The sequence below is a fragment of the Schistosoma haematobium genome, chromosome 2, assembly GCF_000699445.3.
Source record: "Schistosoma haematobium chromosome 2, whole genome shotgun sequence".
Lineage (NCBI taxonomy): Eukaryota > Metazoa > Platyhelminthes > Trematoda > Strigeidida > Schistosomatidae > Schistosoma > Schistosoma haematobium.
The window spans coordinates 40,096,464-40,111,213 of NC_067197.1; the positions used below are offsets into that span (position 1 = coordinate 40,096,464).

The 14,750-nt window shown below is 37.0% G+C and overlaps 1 protein-coding gene across 1 annotated transcript; it reads left to right on the forward strand.

Annotated features, from left to right (window-relative positions):
* Positions 1-274: 274 nt before the first annotated feature.
* Positions 275-4,632, forward strand: MS3_00000306 (uncharacterized protein). The gene has a single exon (XM_051208122.1). It carries the CDS (start codon positions 1,434-1,436, stop codon positions 1,881-1,883), a length of 450 nt encoding a protein of 149 aa, XP_051068380.1. The 5' UTR covers positions 275-1,433; the 3' UTR covers positions 1,884-4,632.
* Positions 4,633-14,750: the final 10,118 nt, after the last annotated feature.

Sequence of the window (14,750 nt, forward strand, 5' to 3'; positions counted from 1 at the left end):
GGTCAATTAATGAAATCATTGATTAATGTTTAAAAATTTTCTATGACAATATCGATTATAAATATTTGTATAAATACGCTTGAATTGTGTGTTCGAATTGAATTGTTATCTTCTGTTTGTCTGTAGAATACAGTTTCTGCAACTTATCCAGATTTCTTGATCGAGTTAGCAGAGTTGGGGACAACGAACCAGAATAGCTATCGAGTCGCTGAATCATTGATCCTTCGTTCACTTCGAGTAAGACGAATCAGTAATAGCATTCAAGCAATAACTAACCATAACAAATTGTTGACGGTGGTTTTTCGATTATGGACCCTGCCAAACTTGAACTGTTACTTGAGCAGCAGCTGAAATTGATGCAAATGTTGATGGAGACCAAGGTTACGCCTCCCTTACGGTCAAGCACGTCTAGTTCAACCACGGCACCATCGGTAGATAGCATCGCAAACAGCATAGCTGAATTTCATTACGATCCTGATTCTAATGTTACTTTTGAGATGTGGTTCAGGCGTTATGAAGATCTATTTAAATTTGATTTCGCCAATCAAGATGATGCTTGGAAAGTGCGGTTGCTACTACGTAAACTGGGTGCAAATGAGCTGAACAAGTATTGCAATCTGATCCTGCCGTTGAACCCACGTGACCGATCATTTGCAGACACAGTTCAAACATTAAGCCATTATTTTGGCGATAACTCGTCACTGTTTAATACTCGTTATCGTTGCTTTGAAGCTAACTATGAACGAAGATGATGATTTTCTTACACATGTGGGCATCGTCAACCGTGAATGCGAACGCTTCCGGTTAAAGTCCTTGACTGAAGATCAGTTTAAAGCCCTAATAGTTATTTGCAGCCTGCAGCACCAAAAGTTTAGTGACTTACGAACAAGACTACTAAGTCGTTTGGATCAAGAGCCGAAACTCACCCTGAGTGATGTAGCTAATGAATATCAACGTCTCATTAATCTGCAACGAGACACTTCTATGGTTCAGAATGGTGGGCCTAGCCGATCTGAAGTACGAGCGGTGCAACAGACACTTTACAAAAACAAATACGTCCCCGCTTCATCCAGTCCATCCCACTCCATCCCGAGACGACAGACTAAAGCGACTCCTCCTGCTCCTTGCTGGCAATGTGGTGCATGGCACTACGTTCGAAACTGCCCATTAAGCAACATCGATGCAAGAAGTGTAAGGTTATCGGTCATAAGGATGGGTTTTGTCTGAGGTAGAAGACTCCAAGTCAATCCAGAAATACCAAAAAGACCCTTCCTGGATCCCGCACCAATTCATTGACCTTAGTATCTTCGTGTCAAAGCTCATCACCAGGTCAGAGAAAATTTATTACTGTTAACATTAATGGGCATTCATCTAGATTGCAAATAGATACAGCATCAGATGTCACTATCCTCTCTCGTAAGACTTGGACCAAAATGGGCAGCCCAAACTTGCAGCGTACAACGCAAAAGCCTCGTACTGCGTGTGGTAATTACCTTCACCTGCTAGGACAAATGGAATGTACAGTTACTTTCCGTGATTTGGCATTTGTTGGGGTATGCTACATAACGCCAGCTGATCTAAATTTGCTCGGGTTAGATTGGTTCGATCACTTAAATTTAGCTGATGTCCCGTTGAATACCATATACAACCTGGTATCACAACCCCAACTAGGACAACAACCACATGATTTGGAAGCTTATACGAGGAACCTAATGACGCAGTTTTCAACTATTTTCCAACCTGGATTGGGTCGCTGCTCTGTCATGAAAGCAACACTTCGATTGAAAACTGGGGCTAAGCCTGTTTTTCGCCCAAAGAGACCTGTCCTTTATGCAACATTACAAACAGTAGATGAAGAATTGAACCGCCTTCAAAAACAATGAGTTATTACTCCCGTTTCCTACTCTGCATGGGCAGCACCTATCGTGGTTATTAAGAAAGCCAACGACACGATACGTATATGTGCTGAATTTTCAACAGGTCTCAATGCAGCTCTGGAACAACATCATTATCCTCTACCTGTTCCCGCAGACCTATTTACCATGCTGAATGGGGGAAGGTTTTTCGCTAAGCTGGATCTAGCTGATGCTTGTTTGCAAGTGGAAGTAGATGAAGCATCAAGAGAGCTGTTAACTATCAATACCCATCGTGGTTTGTTCCAGTATAATCGTCTACCTTTCGGAGTCAAAACTGCACCATCTATTTTCCAGCAACTAATGGATACCATCCTATCAGGTATCTCGGGAGTCGCGGCTTATCCGGACGACATTTTAATTGTAGCGACGACATTAGAACAGCTACGAGAACGCACGACATTGGTACTGCAACGCATCAGTGACAACGGTTTCCGGTTACGCCTAGAGAAATGCCAGTTTTATTTGCAGTCGGTAAAGTACTTGGGGTTCATTTTCGACGCCGACGGCCGCAGGCCGGATCCTGAGAATATCCGAGCTATCAAACTGATGCCCACTCCCACTATGTTTCGTCACTACGTTCTTTCCTGGGACTTGTCAGCTATTACTCAGCGTTCGTTCCATCAATGCATGATATTCGCGCTCCACTGAATAGCTTACTGCAAAAGAACAGCTCTTGGAACTGGACTAAACAGTGTGACGCTGCCTTTTGTAAACTGAAGTCCATTATTAGTTCGGAATTGCTGTTGACACACTACGATCCAGCCATGCTGATCATCGTAGCTGCAGACGCTTCAGCGTATGGCCTAGGCGCTGTTACCTCCCATCAGTTCCCGGATGCATCGGAAAAAGCCGTTATGCATGCTGCCCGCACACTAACCCCAGCAGAAAAAAATACAGCCAGATAGAAAAAGAAGCTCTTGCGCTCGTGTTTGCTGTGCGCCGTTTCCACAAGTTCCTGTACGGTCGGAGATTCACGCTTTTCACAGATCACAAGCCTTTACTCGCAATATTCGGGTCGAAATCTGGCATTCCAGCTCATTCAGCAAATCATCTTCAGAGATGGGCCTTAGCACTCTTGGGGTATGATTTCGAAATCCAGTACCGACGCACTCAACAACTCGGTCAGGCGGATGCCTTATCACGGCTCATTAGTGACCAGTTGGCGGCTGAGGAAAACACGGTAATCGCATCTCTGCTAGCGGAAGACCACGCCGAATGTTATCTGACGACCGCAATACGAACTTTGCCGGTATCTGCAACGGACATACAAAATGCTCCTAAGAGCGACCCCATCGTCAGAATGACTATGAGCTATGTCACCAACGGTTGGCCGTCTAAGAAGTTTGATGGTGATATAAAACAGCTGTATCAGCGGCGGGATTCACTATGCATTGTAAACGACTGCCTGATGTTCGGAGAGAGAGTGGTTGTGCCAGAATCCCTTCGTGCAAAAGTGCTGAAACAGTTCCACCTTGGTCATCCGGGGATTAGACGAATGAAATCCATAGACAGGAGTCATGCGTATTGGCCGCTAATGGATCAACATATAACACAATTGGTTGGAAAATGTATGCGGTGTCAGCAAGCAGCAAAAGTGAACGCCAAAGTTCCACCAGTTTCATGGCCACAACCTGATCATCCTTGGTCCAGGATACACGTCGACTTTGCAGGCCCGATTAACGGAACCATGTATCTAGTTGTAGTCGACGCCCTTTCGAAATGACCTGAAATCAACCCTATCATACCGCCAACGACAACTAAAACAATACAGATCCTCACAGAAATTTTCTCCCGAAATGGTATACCAGATGCCATTGTATCTGACAACGGTTCACAGTGTACCTCAAGCCAATTCCAGTCATTCTGTCAACGACTAGCCATAAAACACTTACGCTCGCCACCATACCACCCGCAGTCGAATGGGCAAGCAGAAAGGTTTGTGGATACGTTTAAAAGAGCCTTGGCTAAGACAAAAGGGGAGGGGACGCCAGCAGACGCGTCGCAAAATTTCTTATACGTGTACCGAACAACACCAAATGAGACGTTGCCGAAGCGAAAGTCCCCAGCAGAGATCCTAATGGGAAGAAGACGGAATACGATCCACAGCCTGATGCATCCAAGTAATGCACCTACACCAGTACGGACAAAGTTTGAAAAGCGATCCACGTACGAAGTGGGATGTCCTGTGTTTGCCCGTGATTACAGACCGACCCATAGACCATGGACAGAAGCGCGAGTGGTCAGAAGAGATGGCCGAGTCATGTACGAAGTTGAGATAGGCAGCGACAGAAGGTAACGCCATCGGAGTCAGTTACGCCAACGGTTAGCCCAAGACCGCCCATCAACAGAAGCAAACATTCCTCTTGACATCCAGCTAGACACATTAAACTTACCGGCAACACCACCAAAAGAAAAACCTCAACAACAAGCTGAAACACGTCCCAGACGGTGGCCTATCCGAGAACGGCGAGCAACAGTCAGGAAGCAGGTTGACCCCAGGAAAGCCCACTATTAAAAAGGAGAGGAGTGTTGGGGACTTCATGGAAATGAGTGGTTTTATGTAGATAATAGTAAATTGCTATAGTAAGAGATAATACTACTCACTTACTTATTTACTTACTCAATTAATTATTTTCTCAATTACGTATTCACGTTCTTGTGACTACCACCGACAATCGAACATCCCTGGTCGACCAGAATTCTCCAATCCACTCAGTCCTCATTCTTTATTTTCCACATCCAACACACAATTACTTGAACTCCCAATGACATCGTGGGACATGCAAAATCATCAACGTTCGACTGGTTGTCTGAAAGAAAGAAAATTAGCAAATCCATTAGAAAAAGCGAAATCCACATCAAAATCAGCATCATCATAATCATTATCAACAAAAGCAAAAATGCTATCAATTTAATCAAATCAATTCAACTCAACAACATGAACAAGACAATCTAGTTTATAACATTGTTGGGGACGATAGATCCCCAAAACTCATATTTTGTAATTTCATCTTATCGATGATGTTATCGATTAAATGTTTAAATATTTGCATCGGGGTCAATTGATGAACTATCGATTAAATGTGCAAATAGGTCAATTGATGAACGATCGATTAAATGTTAAGTAGCGGTCAATTAATGAAATCATTGATTAATGTTTAAAAATTTTCTATGACAATATCGATTATAAATATTTGTATAAATACGCTTGAATTGTGTGTTCGAATTGAATTGTTATCTTCTGTTTGTCTGTAGAATACAGTTTCTGCAACTTATCCAGATTTCTTCAGCGATCCAGAATTCTCCAAACCACTCAGTCCTCATTCTTTATTTTCCAGATCCAACACACAATTACTTGAACTCCCAATGACATCGTGGGACATGCAACATCATCAACGTTCGACTGGTTGTCTGAAACAAATAAAATTAGCAAATCTATAAGAAAAGCAAAACCAGCATCACCACCACATCATCATCATCATCATCATCATCATCATCATCAGCAGCAGCAGCAGCAGCAGCAGGATAACCAACAACAAAAACAACAACAATGCTATCAATTTAATCAAATCAATTCAACTCAACAACATGAACAAGACTATCTAGTTTATTGTCATGATGGAACATTGAAAAAGGTTAACACATTACAATCATTATTCAATTGGTATAAATTGAAAGCAACAGAAAAATAGAAAGATTGAGAGAAGAAGCTAAAGTCAGATGCAAGACTCACTCAATTGTTATTATGATCATTGGTATAATAGGTGGTTGGATGAATGATTTCCTTCTTCTCCTCTCTTCTGAATTTCTCTCCGTCTTCATTTCTGTTTTTCAACTTCACTTATTTACACTTCATGGAAATGAGTGGTTTTATGTAGATAATAGTAAATTGCTATAGTAAGAGATAATACTACTCACTTACTTATTTACTTACTCAATTAATTATTTTCTCAATTACGTATTCACCTTCTTGTGACTACCACCGACAATCGAACATCCCTGGTCGACCAGAATTCTCCAATCCACTCAGTCCTCATTCTTTATTTTCCACATCCAACACACAATTACTTGAACTCCCAATGACATCGTGGGACATGCAACATCATCAACGTTCGACTGGTTGTCTGAAACAAATAAAATTAGCAAATCCATTAGAAAAGCAAATCCACATCAAAATCATCATCATCATCAATCATCATCAACAAAAGCAAAAAATGCTATCAATTTAATCAAATCAATTCAACTCAACAACATGAACAAGACAATCTAGTTTATTGTCATTGATGGAACGATAGATCCCAAAACTCATATTTTGTAATTTCATCTTATTCGATGATGTTATCGATTAAATGTTTAAATATTTGCAAGGGGTCAATTGATGAACTATCGATTAAATGTGCAAATAGGTCAATTGATGAACGATCGATTAAATGTTAAATAGCGGTCAATTAATGAAATCATTGATTAATGTTTAAAAATTTTCTATGACAATATCGATCATAAATATTTGTATAAATACGCTTGATTTGTGTGTTTGAATTGAATTGTTATCTGCTGTTTGTCTGTAGAATATAGTTTCTGCAACTTATCCAGATTTCTTCAGCGATCCAGAATTCTCCAATCCACTCAGTCCTCATTCTTTATTTTCCACATCCAACACACAATTACTTGAACTCCCAATGACATCGTGGGACATGCAACATCATCAACGTTCGACTGGTTGTCTGAAACAAATAAAATTAGCAAATCTATAAGAAAAGCAAAACCAGCATCACCACCACCACCATCATCATCATCATCATCATCATCATCAGCAGCAGCAGCAGCAGCAGGATAACCAACAACAAAAACAACAACAATGCTATCAATTTAATCAAATCAATTCAACTCAACAACATGAACAAGACTATCTAGTTTATTGTCATGATGGAACATTGAAAAAGGTTAACACATTACAATCATTATTCAATTGGTATAAATTGAAAGCAACAGAAAAATAGAAAGATTGAGAGAAGAAGCTAAAGTCAGATGCAAGACTCACTCAATTGTTATTATGATCATTGGTATAATAGGTGGTTGGATCAATGATTTCCTTCTTCTCCTCTCTTCTGAATTTCTCTCCGTCTTCATTTCTGTTTTTCAACTTCACTTATTTACACTTCATGGAAATGAGTGGTTTTATGTAGATAATAGTAAATTGCTATAGTAAGAGATAATACTACTCACTTACTTATTTACTTACTCAATTAATTATTTTCTCAATTACGTATTCACCTTCTTGTGACTACCACCGACAATCGAACATCCCTGGTCGACCAGAATTCTCCAATCCACTCAGTCCTCATTCTTTATTTTCCACATCCAACACACAATTACTTGAACTCCCAATGACATCGTGGGACATGCAACATCATCAACGTTCGACTGGTTGTCTGAAACAAATAAAATTAGCAAATCCATAAGAAAAGCGAAAACCACATCAAAATCATCATCATCATAATCATCATCAACAAAAGCAAAAATGCTATCAATTTAATCAAATCAATTCAACTCAACAACATGAACAAGACTATCTAGTTTATTGTCATTGATGGAACGATTGATCCCCAAAACTCATATTTTGTAATTTCATCTTATCGATGATGTTATCGATTAAATGTTTAAATATTTGCATAGGGGTCAATTGATGAACTATCGATTAAATGTGCAAATAGGTCAATTGATGAACGATCGATTAAATGTTAAATAGCGGTCAATTAATGAAATCATTGATTAATGTTTAAAAATTTTCTATGACAATATCGATCATAAATATTTGTATAAATACGCTTGATTTATGTGATAATTGAATTGAATTGTTATCTGCTGTTTGTCTGTAGAATATAGTTTCTGCACCTTCTTTATCCAGATTTCTTCAGTCGATCCAGAATTCTCCAATCCACTCAGTCCTCATTCTTTATTTTCGAGATCCAACACACAATTACTTGAACTCCCAATGACATCGTGGGACATGCAACATCATCAACGTTCGACTGGTTGTCTGAAACAAATAAAATTAGCAAATCTATAAGAAAAGCAAAACCAGCATCACCACCACCATCATCATCATCATCATCATCATCATCAGCAGCAGCAGCAGCAGGATCAGCAACAACAAAAACAACAACAATGCTATCAATTTAATCAAATCAATTCAACTCAACAACATGAACAAGACTATCTAGTTTATTGTCATGATGGAACATTGAAAAAGGTTAACACATTACAATCATTATTCAATTGGTATAAATTGAAAGCAACAGAAAAATAGAAAGATTGAGAGAAGAAGCTAAAGTCAGATGCAAGACTCACTCAATTGTTATTATGATCATTGGTATAATAGGTGGTTGGATGAATGATTTCCTTCTTCTCCTCTCTTCTGAATTTCTCTCCGTCTTCATTTCTGTTTTTCAACTTCACTTATTTACACTTCATGGAAATGAGTGGTTTTATGTAGATAATAGTAAATTGCTATAGTAAGAGATAATACTACTCACTTACTTATTTACTTACTCAATTAATTATTTTCTCAATTACGTATTCACGTTCTTGTGACTACCACCGACAATCGAACATCCCTGGTCGACCAGAATTCTCCAATCCACTCAGTCCTCATTCTTTATTTTCCACATCCAACACACAATTACTTGAACTCCCAATGACATCGTGGGACATGCAAAATCATCAACGTTCGACTGGTTGTCTGAAAGAAAGAAAATTAGCAAATCCATTAGAAAAAGCGAAATCCACATCAAAATCAGCATCATCATAATCATCATCAACAAAAGCAAAAATGCTATCAATTTAATCAAATCAATTCAACTCAACAACATGAACAGGACAATCTAGTTTATAACATTGTTGGGGACGATAGATCCCCAAAACTCATATTTTGTAATTTCATCTTATCGATGATGTTATCGATTAAATGTTTAAATATTTGCATAGGGGTCAATTGATGAACTATCGATTAAATGTGCAAATAGGTCAATTGATGAACGATCGATTAAATGTTAAATAGCGGTCAATTAATGAAATCATTGATTAATGTTTGAAAATTTTCTATGACAATATCGATTATAAATATTTGTATAAATACGCTTGATTTGTGTGTTTGAATTGAATTGTTATCTGCTGTTTGTCTGTAGAATATAGTTTCTGCAACTTATCCAGATTTCTTCAGCGATCCAGAATTCTCCAAACCACTCAGTCCTCATTATTTATTTTCGAGATCCAACACACAATTACTCGAACTCCCAATGACATCGTGGGACATGCAACATCATCAACGTTCGACTGGTTGTCTGAAACAAATAAAATTAGCAAATCTATAAGAAAAGCAAAACCAGCATCACCACCACCACCATCATCATCATCATCATCATCATCATCATCATCAGCAGCAGCAGCAGCAGCAGGATCAGCAACAACAAAAACAACAACAATGCTATCAATTTAATCAAATCAATTCAACTCAACAACATGAACAAGACTATCTAGTTTATTGTCATGATGGAACATTGAAAAAGGTTAACACATTACAATCATTATTCAATTGGTATAAATTGAAAGCAACAGAAAAATAGAAAGATTGAGAGAAGAAGCTAAAGTCAGATGCAAGACTCACTCAATTGTTATTATGATCATTGGTATAATAGGTGGTTGGATGAATGATTTCCTTCTTCTCCTCTCTTCTGAATTCCTCTTCGTCTTCATTTCTGTTTTTCAACTTCACTTATTTACACTTCATGGAAATGAGTGGTTTTATGTAGATAATAGTAAATTGCTATAGTAAGAGATAATACTACTCACTTACTTATTTACTTACTCAATTAATTATTTTCTCAATTACGTATTCACGTTCTTGTGACTACCACCGACAATCGAACATCCCTGGTCGACCAGAATTCTCCAATCCACTCAGTCCTCATTCTTTATTTTCCACATCCAACACACAATTACTTGAACTCCCAATGACATCGTGGGACATGCAAAATCATCAACGTTCGACTGGTTGTCTGAAAGAAAGAAAATTAGCAAATCCATTAGAAAAGCGAAATCCACATCAAAATCAGCATCATCATAATCATCATCAACAAAAGCAAAAATGCTATCAATTTAATCAAATCAATTCAACTCAACAACATGAACAGGACAATCTAGTTTATAACATTGTTGGGACGATAGATCCCCAAAACTCATATTTTGTAATTTCATCTTATCGATGATGTTATCGATTAAATGTTTAAATATTTGCATCGGGGTCAATTGATGAACTATCGATTAAATGTGCAAATAGGTCAATTGATGAACGATCGATTAAATGTTAAATAGCGGTCAATTAATGAAATCATTGATTAATGTTTGAAAATTTTCTATGACAATATCGATCATAAATATTTGTATAAATACGCTTGATTTGTGTGTTTGAATTGAATTGTTATCTGCTGTTTGTCTGTAGAATATAGTTTCTGCAACTTATCCAGATTTCTTCAGCGATCCAGAATTCTCCAAACCACTCAGTCCTCATTATTTATTTTCGAGATCCAACACACAATTACTCGAACTCCCAATGACATCGTGGGACATGCAACATCATCAACGTTCGACTGGTTGTCTGAAACAAATAAAATTAGCAAATCTATAAGAAAAGCAAAACCAGCATCACCACCACCATCATCATCATCATCATCATCATCATCATCATCAGCAGCAGCAGCAGCAGGATCAGCAACAACAAAAACAACAACAATGCTATCAATTTAATCAAATCAATTCAACTCAACAACATGAACAAGACTATCTAGTTTATTGTCATGATGGAACATTGAAAAAGGTTAACACATTACAATCATTATTCAATTGGTATAAATTGAAAGCAACAGAAAAATAGAAAGATTGAGAGAAGAAGCTAAAGTCAGATGCAAGACTCACTCAATTGTTATTATGATCATTGGTATAATAGGTGGTTGGATCAATGATTTCCTTCTTCTCCTCTCTTCTGAATTTCTCTCCGTTTTCATTTCTGTTTTTCAACTTCACTTATTTACACTTCATGGAAATGAGTGGTTTTATGTAGATAATAGTAAATTGCTATAGTAAGAGATAATACTACTCACTTACTTATTTACTTACTCAATTAATTATTTTCTCAATTACGTATTCACGTTCTTGTGACTACCACCGACAATCGAACATCCCTGGTCGACCAGAATTCTCCAATCCACTCAGTCCTCATTCTTTATTTTCCACATCCAACACACAATTACTTGAACTCCCAATGACATCGTGGGACATGCAAAATCATCAACGTTCGACTGGTTGTCTGAAACAAAGAAAATTAGCAAATCCATTAGAAAAAGCGAAATCCACATCAAAATCAGCATCATCATAATCATCATCAACAAAAGCAAAAATGCTATCAATTTAATCAAATCAATTCAACTCAACAACATGAACAGGACAATCTAGTTTATAACATTGTTGGGGACGATAGATCCCCAAAACTCATATTTTGTAATTTCATCTTATCGATGATGTTATCGATTAAATGTTTAAATATTTGCATCGGGGTCAATTGATGAACTATCGATTAAATGTGCAAATAGGTCAATTGATGAACGATCGATTAAATGTTAAATAGCGGTCAATTAATGAAATCATTGATTAATGTTTAAAAATTTTCTATGACAATATCGATCATAAATATTTGTATAAATACGCTTGATTTGTGTGTTTGAATTGAATTGTTATCTGCTGTTTGTCTGTAGAATATAGTTTCTGCAACTTATCCAGATTTCTTCAGCGATCCAGAATTCTCCAAACCACTCAGTCCTCATTATTTATTTTCGAGATCCAACACACAATTACTGAACTCCCAATGACATCGTGGGACATGCAACATCATCAACGTTCGACTGGTTGTCTGAAACAAATAAAATTAGCAAATCTATAAGAAAAGCAAAACCAGCATCACCACCACCATCATCATCATCATCATCATCAGCAGCAGCAGCAGCAGGATCAGCAACAACAAAAACAACAACAATGCTATCAATTTAATCAAATCAATTCAACTCAACAACATGAACAAGACTATCTAGTTTATTGTCATGATGGAACATTGAAAAAGGTTAACACATTACAATCATTATTCAATTGGTATAAATTGAAAGCAACAGAAAAATAGAAAGATTGAGAGAAGAAGCTAAAGTCAGATGCAAGACTCACTCAATTGTTATTATGATCATTGGTATAATAGGTGGTTGGATGAATGATTTCCTTCTTCTCCTCTCTTCTGAATTTCTCTCCGTCTTCATTTCTGTTTTTCAACTTCACTTATTTACACTTCATGGAAATGAGTGGTTTTATGTAGATAATAGTAAATTGCTATAGTAAGAGATAATACTACTCACTTACTTATTTACTTACTCAATTAATTATTTTCTCAATTACGTATTCACCTTCTTGTGACTACCACCGACAATCGAACATCCCTGGTCGACCAGAATTCTCCAATCCACTCAGTCCTCATTCTTTATTTTCCACATCCAACACACAATTACTTGAACTCCCAATGACATCGTGGGACATGCAACATCATCAACGTTCGACTGGTTGTCTGAAACAAATAAAATTAGCAAATCTATAAGAAAAGCAAAACCAGCATCACCACCACCATCATCATCATCATCATCATCATCATCATCAGCAGCAGCAGCAGGATAAGCAACAACAAAAACAACAACAATGCTATCAATTTAATCAAATCAATTCAACTCAACAACATGAACAAGACTATCTAGTTTATTGTCATGATGGAACATTGAAAAAGGTTAACACATTACAATCATTATTCAATTGGTATAAATTGAAAGCAACAGAAAAATAGAAAGATTGAGAGAAGAAGCTAAAGTCAGATGCAAGACTCACTCAATTGTTATTATGATCATTGGTATAATAGGTGGTTGGATGAATGATTTCCTTCTTCTCCTCTCTTCTGAATTTCTCTCCGTCTTCATTTCTGTTTTTCAACTTCACTTATTTACACTTCATGGAAATGAGTGGTTTTATGTAGATAATAGTAAATTGCTATAGTAAGAGATAATACTACTCACTTACTTATTTACTTACTCAATTAATTATTTTCTCAATTACGTATTCACCTTCTTGTGACTACCACCGACAATCGAACATCCCTGGTCGACCAGAATTCTCCAATCCACTCAGTCCTCATTCTTTATTTTCCACATCCAACACACAATTACTTGAACTCCCAATGACATCGTGGGACATGCAACATCATCAACGTTCGACTGGTTGTCTGAAACAAATAAAATTAGCAAATCTATAAGAAAAGCAAAACCAGCATCACCACCACCATCATCATCATCATCATCATCATCAGCAGCAGCAGGATAACAACAACAAAAACAACAACAATGCTATCAATTTAATCAAATCAATTCAACTCAACAACATGAACAAGACTATCTAGTTTATTGTCATGATGGAACATTGAAAAAGGTTAACACATTACAATCATTATTCAATTGGTATAAATTGAAAGCAACAGAAAAATAGAAAGATTGAGAGAAGAAGCTAAAGTCAGATGCAAGACTCACTCAATTGTTATTATGATCATTGGTATAATAGGTGGTTGGATGAATGATTTCCTTCTTCTCCTCTCTTCTGAATTTCTCTCCGTTTTCATTTCTGTTTTTCAACTTCACTTATTTACACTTCATGGAAATGAGTGGTTTTATGTAGATAATAGTAAATTGCTATAGTAAGAGATAATACTACTCACTTACTTATTTACTTACTCAATTAATTATTTTCTCAATTACGTATTCACCTTCTTGTGACTACCACCGACAATCGAACATCCCTGGTCGACCAGAATTCTCCAATCCACTCAGTCCTCATTCTTTATTTTCCACATCCAACACACAATTACTTGAACTCCCAATGACATCGTGGGACATGCAACATCATCAACGTTCGACTGGTTGTCTGAAACAAATAAAATTAGCAAATCTATAAGAAAAGCTAAACCAGCATCACCACCATCATCATCATCATCATCATCATCATCATCAGCAGCAGCAGCAGCAGGATAACCAACAACAAAAACAACAACAATGCTATCAATTTAATCAAATCAATTCAACTCAACAACATGAACAAGACTATCTAGTTTATTGTCATGATGGAACATTGAAAAAGGTTAACACATTACAATCATTATTCAATTGGTATAAATTGAAAGCAACAGAAAAATAGAAAGATTGAGAGAAGAAGCTAAAGTCAGATGCAAGACTCACTCAATTGTTATTATGATCATTGGTATAATAGGTGGTTGGATCAATGATTTCCTTCTTCTCCTCTCTTCTGAATTTCTCTCCGTTTTCATTTCTGTTTTTCAACTTCACTTATTTACACTTCATGGAAATGAGTGGTTTTATGTAGATAATAGTAAATTGCTATAGTAAGAGATAATACTACTCACTTACTTATTTACTTACTCAATTAATTATTTTCTCAATTACGTATTCACCTTCTTGTGACTACCACCGACAATCGAACATCCCTGGTCGACCAGAATTCTCCAATCCACTCAGTCCTCATTCTTTATTTTCCACATCCAACACACAATTACTTGAACTCCCAATGACATCGTGGGACATGCAACATCATCAACGTTCGACTGGTTGTCTGAAACAAATAAAATTAGCAAATCTATAAGAAAAGCAAAACCAGCATCAAAATCATCATCATCATCATCACATAACC

Bases quoted from the DNA above. Each gene is read 5' to 3' on its own strand.
- MS3_00000306 (XM_051208122.1), top strand. From the start codon at position 1,434: ATGGGCAGCCCAAACTTGCAGCGTACAACGCAAAAGCCTCGTACTGCG.